The sequence below is a fragment of the Nematolebias whitei genome, chromosome 17 (assembly GCF_014905685.2).
Source record: "Nematolebias whitei isolate Nwh7 chromosome 17, NemWhi1, whole genome shotgun sequence".
Taxonomy (NCBI): Eukaryota; Metazoa; Chordata; class Actinopteri; order Cyprinodontiformes; family Rivulidae; genus Nematolebias; species Nematolebias whitei.
This window is the reverse complement of record NC_056514.1, coordinates 39168309-39181578: the sequence shown is the minus strand read 5'-3', so window position 1 is coordinate 39181578 and position 13270 is coordinate 39168309. Positions and strand designations below refer to the sequence as shown.

Genomic DNA, 13270 nt, shown 5'->3' with positions numbered 1-13270 from the left:
TAGCATCAGAGACTAGTTGCTGTTAGCATCAGAGGCTAGTTGCTGTTAGCATCAGAGGCTAGTTGCATTAGCATCAGAGGCTAGTTGCTATTAGCATCAGAGGCTAGTTGCTGTTAGCGTCAGAGGCTAGTTGCTTTTAGCATCAGAGGCTAGTTGCTGTTAGCATCAGTGACTAGTTGCTGTTAGCATCAGAGACTAGTTGCTGTTAGCATGACAGACTAGTTGCTGTTAGCATGACAGACTAGTTACTGTTAGCATCAGAGACTAGTTGCTGTTAGCATCGGAGACTAGTTGCTGTTAGCATCGGAGACTAGTTGCTGTTAGCATCGGAGACTAGTTGCTGTTAGCATCGGAGGCTAGTTGCTGTTAGCATCGGAGGCTAGTTGCTGTTAGCATCGGAGGCTAGTTGCTGTTAGCATCAGAGACTATTTGCTGTATATATATACTTGATTTCTGCTCTTGTTTTTATATTAAAAACAAAGTTATAAAGTTTTATTCAAGTGTCAGTCAATAACAAACCCAACAACTGCTGTTTGCATTTAATAAACAGAAAACTAATTATGTTCTGCAGAAATATAAATTATTATGAATCGGAGCATTTAAAGACCTTTTTAAGAACAAGATGAAGTGTTTTACGTTAAACTTGAAAGATGAGCAAAGCGTTTATTTAAAATCATTTTTAAGGATAATGTTGTCAGTTTTCTAAATTATTTTCAGTTTAAGCAGATGTTTCTTTGCACATTTTAAATTTTATTTTTACTGCAGGTTCTGAGCAGGCCTGAAAACTGCTGCGGTCTGAAAGAGAGCGAAGTGCTTTTGTTACTCAACGATGTTGGTACGTTCACCGTTTCCCTTTAGTTTCCTCGCTCAGCTCTGACTTCTAACGGTTTTTAATGTGGTCACCGACATCTGATCCAGGATCTGGCATCCAGTATCTGCATGAAAACAAGATCATCCACAGAGACCTGAAGCCTGAGAACATTGTGCTCCAGGACTGCAACGGAAAGGTAAACGGCTGCATCCGCCTGCTTCATCACTCCTGACCGCTTGTTTCTCAAACTACATTAAATATTTACTCTCTGGTTTGCAGCTGGTTCACAAAATCATCGACTTGGGTTATGCCAAAGACCTGGACCAGGGCAGTCTGTGTACCTCCTTCGTCGGAACCCTTCAGTACCTGGTAAACACCTCGTCTAACCTATATTTAGTAGCCCTGGATGTATTTTTATGTAATCCTGTTTTTTTTTTTTAATTCCCTCAGCAGAGTTGAAAGTTGGAAGGTTCTAACAAAGGCGTCTCTTTTTGTCTCTGCAGGCGCCTGAGCTGTTTGAGAACAAGGCGTACAGCGTTACCGTGGACTACTGGAGCTTCGGCACCATGATCTTTGAGTGCAGCTGCGGCTTCCGCCCGTTCCTGCACAACCTGCAGCCCGTGCAGTGGTGAGAAGATCTCACGGCTCACAGGAGTCGTCAACGTCTGAGCATTTTAAAATCCTCCTTTAGTCGCTGCGTTGTTTAGTTCGACACTCTAACCTGACACCGTATCGGCTGTGGCGTCTTCCCCAGCTGCAGTGAACGGTTCACCGTCATTATTTTATAATGTTTGACCTTCCTGGGGGGTGGGCGGTTCTTTTAGGGGTGAGTCGCCCCCTTGGATAAACGTAGGCACGACGCTGCAGTCAAATCTGTGCTACTAATGTGCTTTACAAAAACATTATTAGTTCTGAAAATTATCCCAAAAATGTAGTTTAAACCAACTGGAAATTATGGATAAAATGTATTAAATTAATTTTTAAAAATAAGCTTTTTTTTTCCTCATTAATTTGTAAATTTGTATTAATACATTAAAAAAAACAGTAAAAGGCCCTTTTTTATCCTGTTTATAGAACGGTCAGGTATAAATTACTGCAGATATTTAAACAAATTCAGGTTTTAATTGTAGGTTTTATCTGCGAACAAGAGAAATTAACACCCTACAGGACTATTTTTATTATTTTTTTATTTGTCAGGAACAATGCAGTCAACATTCTAATGTGTTCACAATATGTTGCAGACATGAGTTCTGTCCAGCAGCTAATGTGAAACCCTGACTAAGATGAAAACACTAATTCTTGCACATACCTTATGCATAATGTAACTGATGAAAATGAGCAGATTTAAGGTCTGAGCTGTGTCTTTTCTTCAGGGCCAGCAAAGTGAAGCATAAAGGTCCAAAAGACATCATGGCTGTAGAGGAACCGAACGGGGAAGTTCGCTTCTCCAAACATCTCCCGTACCCGAACAATCTCAGCAGGTCGGCAGGATCAACGTGGTTATGTTCTGCTCGTCTGCTTCCGTTATTTGTGTTGTGGAAATTAGAAATAAACGCAGAACGAGCCGGAGTGAACGGGTTTTACTGAACGCCGACTGCTGTTTCTGTTCCGTAGGACTCTTTTGGAGCCGATGGAGGCCCTCCTTCAGCTGGTGCTGAAGTGGATTCCACAGCAGAGAGGAGGAGCAATAAACCCTCAAACCAAGAAACCACAGTGCTTTGACCTAATTGACGAGATCCTCACCATGAAGGTGAGTCCTAGAGGGTTTGTTTATTTCACAGGTGAAGATCAACAAGGATGGATAAGATCAGGAATGAGATCATCAGAGGTTCAGCACAGGTTGAAGAACTGGGAGATCAAGTTAGAGACACACTGAGATGGTTTGGACATGTCCAGAGGAGGGGCGGGGTCAGCAAACAGGAGATGTATGGATGCAGTTAGAGAGGACATGGAGGTATTTGGAGTGAGGACAGATGGAGGAGTTGCTGTTTGAACATTTGGACAGATTACGGTTTCTGCATTTCCTCCCAGATCTAAAACTTTTAGTATTTTTCTTGACTAGCAACCAGATTTGGTCTCAAGTCTTCCTCACCATCTTCCCCATGGCCCTGATGCTAAACCTGAACCTTCTGGTGTTTGTGGTAAATAATCCTCCAGGGTTTACAAATCTAAATTATAGAGTCGGTTTGGGTTTAAAAACAAACTAAATCTGAGAATGTGTCTCCCGTGTCCTGATGATGTCATAGATTTTAAAATAAAAATGGTTTGTGTCCCTGCTCCAGACAGTGGCCCGTCTCTGTTTGTAGACATTTAAATCCAGGAAGTGAGTGGTTTCTGTTTAATCTGCAGTTCCAGTGTTTGTACAAACAAAGCCATAAAGATCCAGACATTAATCTGGAAACGGTTCAGATTACTCCACAGCTTTTAAATCCGCTTTTAAAACTCTCTCAACGTTTTATCAAAACCAAATTGATCTTTTTTTGCGCACCAACTAGATTTCTAACGAACAATCGCTGAGGTCCTCATCACACCGAGCTATGCTGCAAACAGGCCTGTTTATCTAAACGTGTTTTGTTTCTTCTCCCCAGGTCGTCCACATCCTGAACATGACCACCGCTCAGGTCCACTCCTTCAAGCTGACTCCAGACGAGAGTCTCCACAGTCTGCAGATGCGAATCGAGGCTGAAACCAAGATCGAGGTGGTGAACCAGGAGCTGCTGCAGGAGACGGGGGTGTCTCTGGACCCCAGGAAGCCCGCTGCACAGTGCGTCCTGGATGGAGTGGTGCGTTCATGGATCTAAACGTTGTTCCCATGTGGCTGCAGCTTGGTTACGTTTGTCATCTGTAGAGACGCGCTTCTGTTTGGCAAAAATATTATGAAGCAAATCATCGTTTGAGTCCAGGCCTCTCCTTTTGTAATATAAATAAACGTTCTATAGCTCTAGTTAAAACTAAAGAAATTACATTTCCTGCAAAAGATTCAGTGTGAACGCTGATTGAGAGGAAAGAGGAGATAAAACTAAAAGAAGCAGCACTAGACTAGCTAAATGCTAGCTAAATGGTAAAAGTAGCAAAAACACCTGTTAAATTCTAAAAGCAACAAAAGGCAATCTAAAAGCTAAAAATAGCAAAAGTCTAGCTAAAAGCTAAAAATAGCAAAAGTCTAGCTAAAAGCTAAAAATGACAAAAGGCTAGCTAAAATCTGAAAATTAAAACTACTACCTAAAAGCAGCAAAAGTGTAGCTAATAGCTGAAAGTAGCCAAAATTTAGCTAATGGCTAAAAGCGGCAAAAGTCCAGCTCAAAGCAGCAAGTGTTAATAGCTAAAAGTAGCCAAAATTTATCTAGTAGCTCAAAGCAGCAAGTTTCTAGCTCAAAGCAGCAAAGGTGTAGCTAATAGCTGAAAGTAGCCAAAATTTAGCTAATGGCTCAAAGCAGCAAAAGTCCAGCTCAAAGCAGCAAGTGTTAATAGCTAAAAGTAGCCAAAATTTAGCTAATAGCTCAAAGCAGCAAGTTTCTAGCTCAAAGCAGCAAAAGTCTAGCCAACATTTAGCTAATGGCTCAAAGCAGCAAAAGTCTAGCTAATGGCTCAAAGCAGCAAAAGTCTAGCTAATAGCTGAAAGTAGCCAACATTTAGCTAATAGCTCAAAGCAGCAAAAGTTTAGCTCAAAGCAGCAAAAGTCTAGCTCATCAGGTCTCTCTTGTAAATGAGTCCTCGAGGCTTAATGGGATTTACCTGTCTAAATAAAGGTTGAATGAATAATAGCTGAAAGTAGCCAACATTTAGCTAATAGCTAAAAGCAGCAATAGTCGAGCTGAAAATAGCAAAGGTCCAACTAAAAGCTAAACGTGCTTAAGAAGACCAAAGTAGAGACGGAATGCTGAAGCTGATTTCAGACAGAATGTGTCTAAATGAACTGATCTGTGGGAAAATAAATGTAAATAAAGTAAAACATTTTGGGCAGAAACAAAAAGTCAAAGCGCTCGTGAGCTGAAAGTTTTCTGGAAGTCTAAAAGTTGTCAGAATGCTAACGAGGTACAAAGAACACTCGTTAGCATAAAGCTCGTTTTAGTTTTGATGATTTGTTTGCTCCTGCTGTGCAGAGAGGCTGGGACAGCTACATCGTCTACCTGTTCGATAAGAGCATCACCAACTACTCCGGTCCTCTGAATGCCAGACGGCTGCCTGAGAAAGTCAACAGTATTGGTGAATTGTTATTTTCAAGCTCTGTTCAGCGTTTTTTGTCATTAATAAACTTTTATGTATTATTTCAGAAGTTTCCTTTTTGACCACAAGTGTCACGTTTAAACTTTCAGTACAAGATTCGAAAACGCCGCTGCCTCTGATTCTGTTGAAGAAGGTGTGGGGCGAAGCTGTGAGCTACATCTGCGGCCTGAAAGACGACTACAGCAGGCTCTTCCAGGGCCAGAGAGCCGCCATGTGAGCCCCACCTCGCTCGTAAAGATTTGCCTGCACCTCCTCCTGGTGGTGGTCACCTTTAGTTTCTCCTCCCTCCTCCAGGTTGAGTCTCCTGCGCTACAACACCAACCTGACCAGGTACAAGAACAACATGTTCGGCTTCTCCCAGCAGCTCAAAGCCAAGCTGGACTTCTTCAAGAGCAGCATCCAGTACGACCTGGAAAAGTACAGCGACCAGATGCATTATGGGATATGTGAGTGTTTCCTGCAGCTGTTCGTGCTCCGATTGTTGCGATGTTCTTAAAGCACCAAACAAGGTTTTTTTGTTTGTTTGTTCAAAGCGTCTGAGAAGATGCTGAAAGCGTGGCAGGAGAATGAAGAACGAGCTGCTGCCTTTGCACAGGTGAAGTGGATCTATGCTTTGAAACGTGCCCTGTGTGGACGAGCAGGACCAGCTGTTTTACTGGGGTTCCCAACAACTTCCAGCAACACCTGGAAAATTATTTCACATTTTCCAGACTGGGAAAACTCAGAACATTTGAGACGAACAAAAGAAATCATGGAAAACTCTGATCTTCTGATTAGAAGTTGATCTTTCTGAGATTTTGACGTGTTCGTGAATTCATGCTGGTATTGTAGCATCAGAGAGTCCATGTTCTGGTCTACAGAGTGCACAGTACATGGATCCTCACTGATTTTCTGTGGTCTTTTAGTATCTGATGATTAATTATTAGGAACGATTGCTGTGTGCACGTATCGTAGGCTGCAGTACTTCCTGTCATCTCTGAATGTGACTCTTCCCGCCACCTAAGGAGCTCAGTTCTGAGCGTTTCATGAGACTAAAATATTTGAAATTCCAGGATTTACTGTGGGGGGGAATCTGGGAATAGTTTCCGACAGTTTGCTGTTTGTCCTGCAGGTGGCAGAGGTGAGCCATTTGGATGATGAGATCATGGCTCTGCACTCTGAGATCGTGGAGCTTCAGAGGAGCCCCTACGCCCGGCGCCAAGGAGACAAGATGGAGCAGCTGTGAGTGTTAAGAAAGCGGACGGTTGTTTACGTCCATTGAAGTTGGACGCGTTATGGTATGAAACGTCATATATGTGCATCGTCACGTGATGGAAGGTCACATGCACCTTTCATGACCCCAGCTCCAAGATCGAGGTCAAACGTACAAGGTCTCTGCTTGTCCAAGACCTCCCATCGAGGCTAATGCACAAGTTCCCTCAGTCCAGGACTGACGCGTGACCTGGGTCCATTCAGAAGATGCAGCGAGGGGGTCAGAGTCTCTGATGCTCCTCTGTGCTGCCGGCGTGAAGAAAGAACCCGCAGAGCTGCGGCTCGGTAATGTGATGAACTGACATTAGTTGCGACTGCCCGCTCGTGGGATTAACGATAGCAAACAGATTGATTATAGATGAAATATTGATGACGCTCAGAAACTTTGTAGTTGGTTAAAAAAAAAAGTTAACCACAAAGAGGATCGCTGAAGTGAATTGATTAATTGCAGTTAATGACAGGAGGGAGATGTCCGACAGACACTGAATGCATCACTCTGCTTCAGCACAGCAGAGTTCTGCTCCACGACTCTTTTGGTTCTGCTCGGCCCGCTTCATTTCTGAATGCTCACATCAGTGGCCATCTTCATCTGTTCTTTATGAACCATTCGAGGAAACTTGACGACGGACCGGTCTTATGAACGAGCCCGCAGATTGCTGTATTATAGTTTGTCGACGAGCGTGTAATGCGTCGTATCTTGTTCTTTTTTAAATTTGGTAAAGTTGTGCGTTGACCATTTGTTGCGTTTATAGCTGAATTGCAAATATAAGATGGTTGAAAAGATCTTGGTGCTCCTTTTTTAAAGGCGAACAAACCAGAGTTGAATGTTGTAAAAATGCAACATCTCAGTTTTAAAGGATAGATAATTAAAAAAACTTGTGAAGATTTGTGCACATTTCAACATGTTTGAATTCGTTTTCTTTCAGAGAAGAAAAAGCAATTGAGCTCTACAAGCAGCTGAAGATGAAATGCAAAGGTGAGAAACATTTCTTGTTGTCGCAACAAATAAAAAAAACACGCCGAGTGGTTTTCTTCTTAAAATCAAACAAAAGTCTCAAACTGAAATGCGTCTTGTTGGACTCGATGTTTTTCTCCCAGTACCCGACTCGGATGGGACCAGCGACAGCTCCGAGATGGTGAAGGCCATCGTCCTGACCGTCCAGAACCAGGACAAGGTCCTCAAAGATCTGTACACCCACCTCAGGTAAGACCGGAGCGCTGGGTACTGAAGGTTGAAGGTTCTCCGTGCAGAAGATAAAATCATAAATGAGGAAACGCAGGTTGAACTTTTTTTTTTTTTTTTTTTTATCGGTGGTTAATGTGTTCATGAATTACAAATTTTAATCTAAATTAGTAACAGCCATGTGTTTACCTTCAGAAACTTGATGTTTTGTTTATATTTACACTGAGATTTTGTTAAGGGTTAAACATTTAACTTGGTTTTAAATAAGTTTTGAAAAGGTTGGGTGTGTTTTAACGAGACTCAGATTCTACACTCGTCTTATTCCGTCATATTTCTGGACCGTCGCAGACTACGGTCAGCAGAGCTGCACAGATGGATCCAAGTATCAGAACCAACACTGGCTCCGTGACGAGATGGATGCTGGAGATTCTTTCGTCTGTTTTTTTTTTTGGACGTTGCTCCGGTTCCAGACGTGATGAAAGGAAAACCAAACGTTTTGTTTTTGAACAAAAACCCTGAACAGAAACATTCACATTATAAAAGACAATCAGTAAATTTATCTAAAGAAGCGGCAGATGGTGTTGATTCTTCACTTCATCACAGTCTCTCATCCTGAGCAAGAACAAAGGAGACAGTGGAAAGAAAAACGAAAGTTACGTATGTAACTACGGTTCTATGAATCCCGGATGACCGCCAGAGGGCGGTGCTGAAAGCACTGAATGTTCCCTTCGCGCATGCGCTGATTCGAGTAATAATACCAACGGAGTCACAGGTGTGACACGGATGACCAATCAGAGGCTATATAGCCCGACGTCATCCGCTGCTCTGCTCCTACAGAATCTTCTCGCGAAACGCAAGGATTCTGAGTGACGGAGAAGCTCTGGCGGTCATCCGGGATTCATAGAACCGTAGTTACATACGTAACTTTCGTTCTATTTCATCCCTCCTGACCGCCAGAGGGCGGTGCTGAAAGCACTGAATGACTAATATCAACGATGTCACAAGGAATCCTAACACCTACCTCACTGAGGAGGCCCAGAGGACCCTTGTAGAAGAACCTGGCCCAGGGGATGAGGGGTGGCCACGTTAACTCTATAAAATCTGGTGAACGTGCTTGGGGAAGCCCATGATGCAGCAGCACATATTGCTTCCAGCGGAACCCCTCTCAGGGCAGCCCAGGAAGCGGAGACGCTCCTGGTAGAGTGAGCCTTCAAGCCGACCGGGAGGGAGCCGGGCCCTGCAGCATAGGCGTGGCAGATGACGTCCACGATCCAGTGGGAGAGGCGCTGTTTGGAAAGAGGACAGCCTAACCTAGGGCCTCCATAACACACAAACAGCTGGTCTGAATGTCTTATCACGGCAGTAGCTGCAACATATGCCTCCAGTGCCCTTACCGGGCACAATAATGCAGACCCCTCACCAGGCGCAGGCTGAAAACGTGCCAGCCTCAACGGTTGGTTAGAGTGAGAGTGAGATAACACCTTTGGTACGAATGCAATGTTTGGCCACAAGGTAACACACGAGCCCTCAGGGCCCCACCTGAGACATGAGGGGCTGATTGAGAGAGCATGTAGCTCGCTGACCCTCTTTGCTGAGGTAATAGCCAACAAAAAAGCCGTCTTACATGAAAGCCACTTGAGGTCCGCCTGCAACAGAGGCTCGAAAGGAGGACGGCACAGAGCTTCGAGAACCAAGGGAAGGTCCCAACCTGGTGCTCGTGGAGCTGTTGGCGGGTGTGACCTACGGGCACCACGCAGAAAAAGAGAGACTAGATTATGGCTCCCTACCGTACAGCCATCAATGCCAGTGTGATTAGATGATATTGCCGCTACATAAACTTTAAGCGTCGAAGGACAGCGACCCTTACCAAGTAGAGACTGGAGAAACTCCAGAATGGTGGGTATTGTACAGGAGACTGGATCCTTGTTGTGATCCGAACACCATTGGGAAAACAGGCGCCACCTGTTTTCGTACTGCTGACGAGTAGAGGGTGCCCTGGCGCCCAGGATGGTGCGTCTGACGGGGCTCGAAACTCCAGTCAGCTGCTGTCCTAGCCTTGCAGTGGCCACACCCACAGCCGAAGACGTTGAGGATTGGGGTGCCATATCAGTCCCCCCAACTGAGACAGCAAGTCCCTTCTGGTCGGAAGACACCATGGGACGCCCTGACATAGACTTCGTAGCAGTGGGAACCATGGTCGCGCTGGCCAATACGGAGCCACCAGCAGCATCCTGTGGCCCTCCTCGAGGACTCTCTGAAGGGTTGGCCAAATTAGAGAAAGGGGTGGAAAGGCATATAGAAGGACCCTTGGCCAAGGATGAGCCAATGCGTCCTGGCCTAGCGCACCCGACGCCCCCGTAAGAGAGTACCATAGGGGACACTGAGTCGACTCTTCCGTCGCAAACAGGTCTATCTCTGCCTGACCAAAACGGTCCCAGATCATCAGCACTATGTCTCTGTGGAGGGACCACTCTCCCGGAGGGGACTCTTGGCGGGAGAGAAAATCTGCGACCTGATTGTGTCGCCCTGGCAAGTACGCTGCCCGCAGGGTGGACAGGCGAGGAGAGGCCCATTCCAGGAGCTCTCTGGACACACTCAGAAGTTGTGCTGACCTGGTGCCCCCCTGATGGTTGATGTGGTAGACAACAGAGGTGTTGTCCGACCGAACAAGTACATGCCTCCCTTCCAGGTGAGGCAGGAAGTGCCTGAGTGCCAAGTGCACTGCACGCAGCTCCAGCACATTTATATGCTTGGAATGGTCTCTTTGACCCCAGCGGCCCTGAACCGCTCTGCGTTGCCATACAGCCCCCCATCCCATGGAGCTGGCATCCGTTGTGACCACTTCCCTGCGACACACTACCACTCCCATGGGGACACCCCTGGACAAATAATCTTCGTCCCTCCATGGAGTCAAGGCATGAAGACATGACCACGTCACTGCGAGCTTGCGATGCCTGTGCAGCCTGGCATCCAGGCGAAAGCTGTTGAGCCACCTCTGCAAGGGGCGAAGTGACAGCAGGCCTAAGGGCACCACCCGAGTGACTGATGTCAGCTTGCCGAGTAGTTGCAGGAAGGCAACATAGGGGAGCTGCTTGCCCAGCCTGAACCGATTGACCAGCTGGAGTATGCCGGCCACCCTTTGAGCGGATGGGCGAGCTCTCATTGAAGATGAATCCAGAACCACCCCAAGAAAGGTGGTCGTCTGGGAAGGGATCAGGCAGCTCTTCTCCAGGTTGACATTGAGGCCTAACTGGGACATATGAGCGAGCAGGCGGTTTGTGTCGCGAAAGGCACAGGCCTGAGACGGGGCGCAGAGAAGCCAATCGTCTAAGTACGGCAGAATCTTCACTCCGCAGGCCTGCAGAGGAGAGAGGGCTGCCTTCACGCACCGAGTGAACACCCTTGGGGAGAGAGAGAGCCCGAATGGAAGTACCCGGAACTGCCAGTGGTGACCCCGATAGGCAAACCTGAGAAAGCGGCGATGTTCTGCCGCAATAGGCACATGAAAATATGCATCCTTCAGGTCTACAGACGTGAACCATTCTTCCCTTGTGACAGCTTGAAGGACTTCTGCTGTTGTGAGCATGTGGAAGGGCAGCTCCTTTAGGTACTGGTTGAGTCCCCTCAGGTCTAAAATGGGACGAAACCCGCCCGTCTTCTTTTGCACAAGGAAGTAAGTCGAGTAATAGCCCCTGGGTTGTTGCAGAGGGTCCACTGCCTCTATTGCGCCCTTGGCCAGGAGGGCGGAAAGTTCCTGGTCTAGTGCTTGAGCTTTCACCGGGTCGGCGATTACAGTCATCTTGACCCGGCCTGAGATACGAGGCCGCCGTCGGAACTGTAGCCGGTAACCATGGGTCAGAGTGGCAACCACCCATGGGTCCACGGCGTGAGCAACCCAATAGCTGAGCTGCTGGTGGGAGAAATATCCGACGGTCGGCCTGATGGCATCACCGTCTCCCTCCACGACCCCTAGGGGCCGTGGGGGGGCGGCAGCCAGAGTCCCTGGTCCGAGCCTGCCCAGCTGGTCGGTGGACCAACCCACGAGAGCTCCTGCTGGGCCTTTGCTGAACCGCATGAGGGTAAGGACCACCCGGCCGGTTATGACCCCCAGGCGGCGGCTGCATGCTGGAGCCAGCCGACAGGCGCCTTGGATGCCGAGGAGGTGGAGGGGGCATTGGCCTGCTAAGGCTCGAAAATTGCTGCCTTCTCTGTCGTGCCTGGACAGTCCGTTCCAGTGCTTCCAAGGCAGCCGAACCGAACAACTCCCCCGGCACCACTGGGACATTACGGAGGGCTCTACGGCATGGCTCAGTCAACGCTGACTGAGCTAACCAGACCTGTCGGCGAGCTTGGACCAAGGAGGACATCACACGCCCAAGCTCCCTCGTCATTAGTGCAAAGGCCTGAAGCGCTGCATCGTTAAAGCCCATCGCTGCTGTCGCACCACTAGTCCCCTGAAGGGACGCGGAGAGGGCAAGCATTAGGTGTGCCAAGGAATTACCTAGGCGGCCAGCACGCGCTCCGGCGGCATAGGCTCTGCAGAGGAATTCATCCGTGACACGACACTGAGCTCGTGGGCACCGAACATGACTGCGCAGAGCTTCATCTGGTGACACGATGAGAGAGGCAACAGCAGGTTCTATCGCTGGCATGCGATCCAAGCCTGCTGCAGCCGGCTCATGCATGGCCGCCAACACTCTGCCATCTGCAGAGAGGCGCGCAAAGGCCTTGGGGTCCCGCCAGCAACCATGCAACTCCCTCAGGAACTCCTCTGATGGAGGGACAGAAAAGGAAGGAGGGGTCAGTCCGCGCCTGAAGAAGGCACTTCCAGGGGTGGACGCCTCTGGTTGCGGGACGTCCAGCTGCAGTTGTCTCAGGGCCATACGCATAATGTCCTGCATCGAGCCGTCACCCGACCCACTAACTGCACTCCGAGAAGAAGAGAGTGAAGCTGTCTCTGAGACTCGAGATGAATGCCCGTCCTCCTCACCTAAAAAGTGAGAGGCAGAGGCAGCCAAGGATAGCACATCCTCCTCCACAGCCAGTTCAGGCATGGGTGGGGAGGAGAGTCCAGTTGCTGCCACTGGTTCAGTTCCCAGTTGGTGCACCTGAAAAAGGGACTTCATCTCCGCTAATTCAGCGGAGAGCTGCTCCACCCTTGTGGAGAGGCCCCTATCAGACCTGGCTCGCTTCTTCCCAGGAGGGGCCACAGAGACTGCGGCCTCAGTCCGGCGCTTCGAGCGCCTAGGTGGAGCCTCCTGCCCAGAAGGCGGGAGGTCATCGCCGAGTTTGGGGCGAAACTGGGCCAGCCGGGCCGCCCTCACAGCATGCGACATGAAGCTGCAATTCATGCAGGGGTTCTCTGACAGGGCATCCACCAGATGGTCATGTCCAAGGCAGGCAGGACACAGGTCGTGACCGTCATCTATCTGGAGCATGGCTCCACAGACTGTACAGCAGTGAGAGCCGTCCATGCTCCTTACCCAGCTATGCCCAAGATATTCAGAGGGGCTAGCACCACTAGCTCAGCTGTTAAAAGAGGACAATTGGGAGAGGGGGCGCGAACGCTCGCCTTCACCAATCAAACAAGGTCAAAACTCAGAGAGGCTAGCACCACTAGCTCAACTGGTAAAAGAAGACAATTGGGAGAGGGGGCGCGAACGCTCGCCTTCACCAATGAAAACAAGGTTAGAACACAGAGAGGCTAGCACCACTAGCTCAACTGGTAAAAGAGGACGATTGGGAGAGGGGGCGCGAACGCTCGCCTTCACCAATGAAAACAAGGTTAGAACTCAGAG

At 48.1% G+C, this 13270-nt stretch overlaps 1 protein-coding gene across 1 annotated transcript in view; it reads left to right on the top strand.

Moving 5' to 3' along the window:
* The window catches only part of LOC119424196 (inhibitor of nuclear factor kappa-B kinase subunit alpha), a 25850-nt gene that overhangs the window by 2462 nt on the left and 10118 nt on the right, over positions 1-13270 (top strand). Inside the window, exons 5-18 of the mRNA XM_037691668.1 lie at positions 766-835; positions 919-1007; positions 1091-1180; positions 1315-1439; positions 2185-2292; positions 2426-2561; positions 3400-3594; positions 4915-5017; positions 5128-5251; positions 5333-5484; positions 5572-5633; positions 6150-6259; positions 7216-7265; positions 7388-7493. Coding sequence (XP_037547596.1) covers positions 766-835; positions 919-1007; positions 1091-1180; positions 1315-1439; positions 2185-2292; positions 2426-2561; positions 3400-3594; positions 4915-5017; positions 5128-5251; positions 5333-5484; positions 5572-5633; positions 6150-6259; positions 7216-7265; positions 7388-7493 — 1520 coding nt within the window. The remainder of the gene's footprint in view (positions 1-765; positions 836-918; positions 1008-1090; positions 1181-1314; positions 1440-2184; positions 2293-2425; positions 2562-3399; positions 3595-4914; positions 5018-5127; positions 5252-5332; positions 5485-5571; positions 5634-6149; positions 6260-7215; positions 7266-7387; positions 7494-13270) is intronic.